This window comes from Mesoplodon mirus (assembly GCF_964341445.2).
Source record: "Mesoplodon mirus genome assembly, chromosome: 9".
Classification (NCBI taxonomy): Eukaryota; Metazoa; Chordata; class Mammalia; order Artiodactyla; family Ziphiidae; genus Mesoplodon; species Mesoplodon mirus.
In genome coordinates, this window is record NC_138985.1 from 100,790,043 (window position 1) to 100,797,435 (window position 7,393).

The window sequence follows — 7,393 nt, forward strand, 5'->3', positions numbered from 1 at the left end:
TCCTTCAAGGCCCAACCCAAATGCCACCTTCCTCATGAAGCGGCCATCAGGAGGTGAGGCCTCTTACTGCTGAGAAGCAAAGTGCTTTGTCCTTCACTCCTGAAACACTGCTCTGTGCTTTAAGGATGTGTGCTTGTAATAAAGCACTTGGAGGGCAGGTATTTCCAGACTTGAGCAGAGGGTAGCACACGCAGTAGGCGCTCGGTAAATATTGGGCAGGATGACTATGCCTGAAGGTGGAAGAGGCAGTAAACTCATCTTCAAGGAACCAGCACGACACAGATCTCCTGCCCTGTCCTCTTTTTTCTCAGCAGGGACAAAATGTGAGCTAAGGAAGAACCAACTAAGTCACCGACCATTCCTCCCCCAGCCAACGTAGCTCAGCTTCCCTCCTGGAGAGGTGAGAGCCCGGTGTGACAGCCCAAGTTCCCTTTGCTCCACCCCCTCTCTTTCCCCCAAACACAGAACAGAAATTCACCTCTGCCAGCGTTGTTTTCAAGTTCCTGCCAGACGGGCCACACACAGGACTCATGGCAGGCGGCCCTCAGCTCGCCTCTGCGGGGACCATGATCACAGAAGCCTCTCTCCTCAGCATGAAGCACCTCAGCTCTGCGCCCTGGGCCGCCCTGGTCCTCAGCCTGGCCTTTGCCTCTTTCCACCCGGCTTGCTTGGCAGGTAGAACTGTGAGCTTTATTCTCGCCACGCTGGGAAGAGGAAGGGAGGGGAGGGGGGAAAGAAGGAGGTCGGAGAAGGATTCCTTGGCTAGGGTTGGTCCCGCACAGAGGAAAGAGGAAACAGTACTTTCTCATCTGAAGGATCAGGCAAGAGAGGGTAGGGTGGGATGGGAGTTAACTTAACACCAGCGTCAGCCAGGATGGGAGTCACCACCTCTGCTGGCCTTTGCCACAAAGAGTCTCTCCCATCAGGGGACCAAACTGGACTAAAATGATCTCTTTGGGTTGCTGTTTCTCAATGGCTCCTTGTCAGCATTAATTGTGTTGCAATCCCATATTTCGTGGTTGTCATCCTGCTTTTGCGTGCCCTCTTCTCACCTAAGGACCTCTATCCCTCCCTTGACCCTGTGCGCCCTTTGCAACTTTCACAAAACCTCAACACACAAAGCTGTTGTATGCTGTTTAACCTTCTCCCACCTTGCCCAGCTCAGGAGATGTTGGGTTATGTCCCGATTTTCTTGTGGAGGCTGAAAGGGGATGTTAGGTGGCCTCCCCTGTCTTGCTCTCCCAGGCTGGGCTCTGCACATCAGGGACCTCGGTCACATTCTCATGCTCCTGGTTTCTGCCTCTGGCTTTGATCTTTCTCCTCAAAACAGTCTGCCCTACTCTCTGACAGATAGATTCTCCCTGTCTTGAAACCAATCCTCACCGTCCCCCCTCCAGGCTGTATCTATCTCTCCCATCCTCACGGTCTCTCCTATGGAGGTTCAGAGCATGGGCTCTCAAGCCACTGAGCCTCAACTCAACTCTGGCTTCCACAACTTACTAGCTGTGTGACCTTGAGCAAATTACTTACCCTCTCTGTGCTCCAGTTTCCTCATTTCTAACATGGAGATAATCATAGTGCTTATATATAGGTTTGTTGTAAAGATGAAATAGGTTCCTGAATGTAAACAACTTCTAATAAAATAGCACATGGTAAACCCTCAACGAATGTTAACACATTCCTTTTATTTTCCAATTCACCCCTCCCCAGATAAGAGTGTTTTCTGTTTACCTGGCCATGCTTAAGAGAGGGCCTCAAACACTTGACAAATTTAACTGCAATGAATGGTTGGGTCTTGCCAGCAGCCTTTACTTTGGAAGTGACTCTAAGTGGGACCAGTCCCTAGCTGGCTTTGTTTATGAGGGAGGTGGGTGATGTTTAAATTCTTAAGAATTTGTAACAGGGTATTTAGTTTGAACCATATAAAATTTCTGATACTGAATAATTTTTGACCTACAGAAATGGCAATTTCATATGGTTGAACCTAATATTAGTATTCCATTAACTAGGTTTTTTTCCATTCACTAGCTCTAGACTGGGACCACTTCCATTCTAGGGTAGAGGGGAGATGAAAGTCAGGGTCAAGGAAGTTATTTGGGTAACAAGGGAAATTAAAACATTGAGGAATCAATTTTTCCAAAGCAAATAAAGACCAAGCTCTAAGGCATTTAGCTGTAAATAATTTACAGTAACAATCAGATTGCATCAAGGTAATTACTATACGTAAGCAGGACATTGGGGTGGCTGGGGGTGCGTGGCATAAAATTAGTCTGAGCAGCAATTTCATGGCTTTGGCTAAACCAGAAGTTTCCTCCTGACTCGTCCTGCTATGTGACAACAAGCAATTTTGAAGGACATGTTAACCTAGAGTCAGTGGGGCCTGGAGAGTTCCAAACATTTTTTTTTCATTCCCAAAGCAGCAGATTGAACAACAACATAATTTCCAGAAAGATTCTTCTAAATGGTCTCTTGGTTTTGCTCTACCTAGATCAGCACTGTCTAACAGAACTTTTTTTTTTTTTTTTTTTTGCGGTACGCGGGCCTCTCACTGTTGTGGCCTCTCCCATTGCGGAGCACAGGCTCCGGACGCGCAGGCTCAACGGCCATGGCTCACGGGCCCAGCCGCTCCGCGGCATGTGGGATCTTCCCGGACCGGGGCACGGACCCGTGTCCCCTGCATCGGCAGGCGGACTCTCAACCACTGCGCCACCAGGGAAGCCCATAACAGAACTTTTTTGATGATGGAAATGTTCCATATCTATACTGTGCTTCCAATATGGTAGCCACTAGTCACATGTGGTGATTGAGCACTTGGCATGTGGCTGATATGACCAAGTAGCTGAATTTTTCATTTAATTTTAATAAACTTAAACAGCCACAATAGTTAGTGGTCACCGTGTTGAACAGAGTAGACTGAGAACATCTACCTTCTGTTTTTTGCTTTTGTTTTAAATTTTTGGCCACACCCCATGGCATGTGGGATCTTAGTTCTCTGACCAGGGATCAAACCCGCACCCCCTGCATTGGAAGGCAGACTCTTAACCACTGGACCACCAGGGAAGTCCAATCATCTACCTTCTTATTCTCAGTGATGAGAGGGAACATGGGCCATGGTTTTCTCCCTTAGGGATCCTTATGTTCATCTCCATAACCCCTCCCCATCCCCCAAACTCTGATATTTCTGCTAAAGTGCTTTTTATCATTGTGCTCCTTGCTTATTAATCAAGGGACAATTCTAAGTGCTGCATATTCTAGAAACCTCTCAACTTGCTTGTAGGGTGTTTAATTTTTTATTAAACCCTCTCTCTGAGTAATAACATCATACCCATCATAAATAATCAAGGTCAGACTTCAATGTTTATTAGTTCAAGTTTTTGAAGGAAATTGAAGCTAGTTATGAAAAGACATTCCAGATTTTTAAGTGATTGTGTTAATATATACTAGAAAAAAAGTTTATAGATGTACCTATCTGCATGGAAAGCAGCTAAAAGAGAGTGTTTAGAGGCCCTTGGTGACGGAAGGGACATGAGATATGAAGATAAAGCATCTCTGAATGGGACTAGGGAGTGATAGGAAAAGGGGAGTGTGTGAGTTTGCTACCCAACAAAATACCACAGCCTGGGTGGCTGAAACAACAGAAGCTTCTTTTCTCACAGTTCTGGAGGCTCCAGGTATCACCAGGTTTGTTTTCTCCTGAGGCCCCTCTCCTTGGCTTATAGATGGTCCCCTCTGTGCTGGGTCCTCATGTGGTCTTTGCTGTATGAGTTCACATACCTGGTGTCTTTTCCTCTTCTTACAAGGACACCAGTCATATTGGATTAATTTAACCATTTAACCTTAATTGCCTTTTTAAAGCCCTATTTCCATAAAATGGGTTAGGACTCCAACCTACGAATCTGGGGGACATAGTGCAGGCTATAACAGAGGGTTAGCTTTGTTGCATGAAATTTCAATGTACCTCTACCAGAACTTCTATAACGCTTTCATAATACTCACTACTGATTCAAAAAAAGATTGCAAACTCTATGCCTGAGAATGGCTCCTTCTAATGCCTGAGACTGTCTTCTGTCTTTTCTTCCAGAAGCAAGCAGCAGCAGCAACTCAACCTTGACTGTTCACCATCCAGGCCTTGAGACCCTGGAGCAGTGCCCCAGTAAGCTTCTCCTGGCAACCTCCCTAACCCCAGGGCTCACCCTGGAGCGGGGAGGGACACTTAAGCCTCCTTGCTTTCTGCTCATTGGCATCGGGTGGCTGAGCGCCTGCCTGGCCCTCCTGTGCACCGGCGTGGTTTGTTCACAGCCCCAGAACTGTCTGCAGAGCACGTCTAAAAAGCTCTCTTGGGCTTGGTCCCCATCTAAGCTCACACTCTTTGGTGCAGGTGGCTTTAATGGCCCATCCCCAGGACAGCAGTCAAAAACCCCCTGACTTCAAATGCTTATAGAAATTTAGAAGTGGAAAGACCCTAGACATCAGCCAGTCCAACTTATGCCCAAAACGGGAGCTTCATTCTGGTACCCTTTTCATATTTGTGTTCATCCTCTATTTGAAGACTTCCAGCGGCAAGGAGCCTACTGCTTCATAAAGCAACCATTGCTATGCGTGTCTAATTAACAGGAAGTTTGCCTTATTCAAAGTTTGGCTCCTTGATTCTGCCTTCATTGAATGACCAAATGTGTTTACTTCTGAGCATTTACAAAGGAGGGTAATAGGCAGTAACATGTAGAGGTTATGAACATGACTTTGGACTCCTACAGGCTTGGGTTTGAATTCTAGTTCTGCCATCTCGTGACCTTGCGCAGGTGACAGCCTCAGTTTCTTCATGTCAAACAGCAGGAATAACTGTGCCTATCACTCTGTGAGGAATAAATAAGGTAACGTGTATAGAGCACTGAGCCTAGTACATGGCGTGCTTTAGTAAAGGGTGGCTATTCTATCATTACTGGTCTCAATGTTATGAATACTAGAGAAGAGCTCGGGGGAGGGGAGGCTGGTGTGATGTTGCCATTCTTGCTCTCTCTTCCCACCAGATGTCGACTTCTGCCCACAAGCAGCCCGGTGTTGCCACACCGGAGTGGATGAATACGGCTGGATCGCGGCTGCCGTTGGTTGGAGTCTCTTGTTTCTCACCCTCATCCTGCTCTGTGTGGACAAACTGATGAAGCTAACTCCAGATGAGCCCAAGGACTTGCAAGCATGAGACTTGGAATCTTTGTCCCAAGAATGTCAATCACCACCAAGCTGTTGGTAATAGCAGGCAGGGATAGCGCTAATGTGATTTCCATTACTTTAAAGTCTTTTAATCCTTTTTTGTTTGTTTTTGCTTTTGTTTTTGTTTTTGTTTTGGCCGTGCGGCTTGTGGGATCTTAGTTCCCCAACGAGGGATCAAACCCGGGCCCTCGGCAGTGAAATTTGGAGTCCTAACCACTGGACCTCCAAGGAATTCCCAAAGTCTTTTCACCCTTAAACTTCAGTTAATTTTAAAAGGGAAAGAAGGAAATGGGGATCCAAGGAAGACAAGACCACTGCTGCTGCCGTCACACCTAATTTCAAAAAGCACTTGGGCCCTTTATAATCTGATATCTCCCTGATCATCTCCTTTCTCAAGATGGCCCCCATGAGAATTGCTTGTAGTTTAACCATCGCCTTCTTCTGGCTTCCAAGGGTGTGGTACACGAGAAACATAAGCTTCAGTCTTTTAGTCAACACATTCGAAACAGAACTCAGAACCTTCTCACCAAAAACAAGGTGTTGTCCTTTGTCCCTTACTTCAGTCAAGGGCGTCATTGTCATTTCAAAATGTGAACTTCACCTTGGACACCCCCAGCTTCCTCACCCCCGTGTCCGATGCTTCTCCAGCTCTTGTTCTTTCTCTGATGCATCTCCCATGGCTGTCCTACCCATTCTCCCTGCCGGCACCCTAGTTCTGGCCTTCACTACACCGTCTGACCATCATGTCAGGAATATTTCATTTCATTCTCTCTGCCTTCAGGATCTGCACCCCCAGCTTGTCACTCCCCTCATCCCAATGTCTTCCACTTCTCTGCTGTCATTCCGTCTTCTAGGGTGGCTACTTCCACCTCCACCTCCAGAATGAAGGCCATTCCTCCAAGTCCAGCTGTAATGCTTGCTCTGCCTGCAGCCTTCTCTGCTCGTCTTTGGGAGACCAGAAGCTGGTGGTCTTAGGGCATTTCTGTGCTGCCCTGAGCACAGCCATTGTGAATGGGCCTCTTCACACTCTGGGGCATAATGTTTTCCAGTGAACGGATGAATAAGCTAATGAATAAGTTCTTGCCCTAGATGAATTTATGATCATCACTCTGCATTCAGAACCACTGTTTTTCTATAGATGGTTGACACAACTGACCTCTGGAGGAGCTACTTGGTTCCTGCTCGCTCAGGGAATCCCTCAGGACCTGGGTGTCCCCCATCACTGTGCGCTCTTCCAGTGGGGGTCAGGAGGAAAGGAGGGTGGGTTCATGAGAAGGAAGAAAGGACAGTGACTCTTTCTTTATGAAAACATGTCTGCCCTTTGAGAGCAAATATGTGTTTTGAATGGATAAACTCTAAATAATCATAATACAGAAAAAAAAAAAAGAAAAGTCAGAGGCCTCTGAAATAGGAAGAAATATTTTCTAGAGGTGGCAAATGACCCAAAGCCGACCGACTGCTCTTTCAGGAAGTCTGAATAAATTTCCCTGACAATTGGAACTAAAGAATTGCCTGGCACATTTTGCTATCTTCTGAAGAGCCAGATGGTTTCAGAATCTCAGTTATTTAATCAGTGAAACGGGATGGATTTATTGTTCCTAAGGGTTAATCATGTGGACACAAGTGTCTATGTAAGCCCCGAGCGATGTCATGGACACACACGTGGATGTGTGTTCCACTTTTTTAGAAATTGAAGGAAAGCGTTTCCACAATACGTGAATGGTTTAATTCCTTCGAGATGAAAAGATTCAGCGTGGAGCTCACTTGGATTTAATATCTGTGAACATTTTTGAAATAAATCAGTGTGCAATAGTGATAAGAGCACGGGCTCACAAAAGCAAAAAAAAAAAAAAAGAAGGGAAATTAAGATTTATTTCTAACGAATGTGAATAGAATTGACTCATGTTGCCTTGCTGAGCTTCAATTTTCTAAGTGGAAAATGTAAGAACTGGACCGAATGGTTGCAAACTAGGTTCCAAAAGCTCAGGGAGCTATTCAAGGTGCCTCATGAAAGCGGGTGTGCATGAGGCCCTTCCTTGCAACCAGAGCAGCAGGGCTCTAACCTGTTTTACACGTTTGTGGACCTCTGTGGCAAGATTGCATTTGCTGCCTTAAAGAACGGACAGTCAGAGCACCAGTTGGCGCCTGGGACAACGTGTAGATTCTTTGACTACACTGAAATGAA

The 7,393-nt window shown here is 46.2% G+C and overlaps 1 protein-coding gene across 1 annotated transcript; it reads left to right on the plus strand.

Moving 5' to 3' along the window:
* The first annotated feature begins 511 nt into the window (after nucleotides 1–511).
* TMEM213 (transmembrane protein 213) lies at nucleotides 512–6,644 on the plus strand. The gene is made up of 3 exons (XM_082632394.1): nucleotides 512–675; nucleotides 4,082–4,153; nucleotides 5,028–6,644. The coding sequence occupies exons 1-3, from the start codon at nucleotides 531–533 to the stop codon at nucleotides 5,195–5,197; spliced, it is 387 nt and encodes a 128-aa protein (XP_082488520.1). The 5' UTR covers nucleotides 512–530; the 3' UTR covers nucleotides 5,198–6,644.
* The last annotated feature ends 749 nt before the right edge of the window (nucleotides 6,645–7,393 follow it).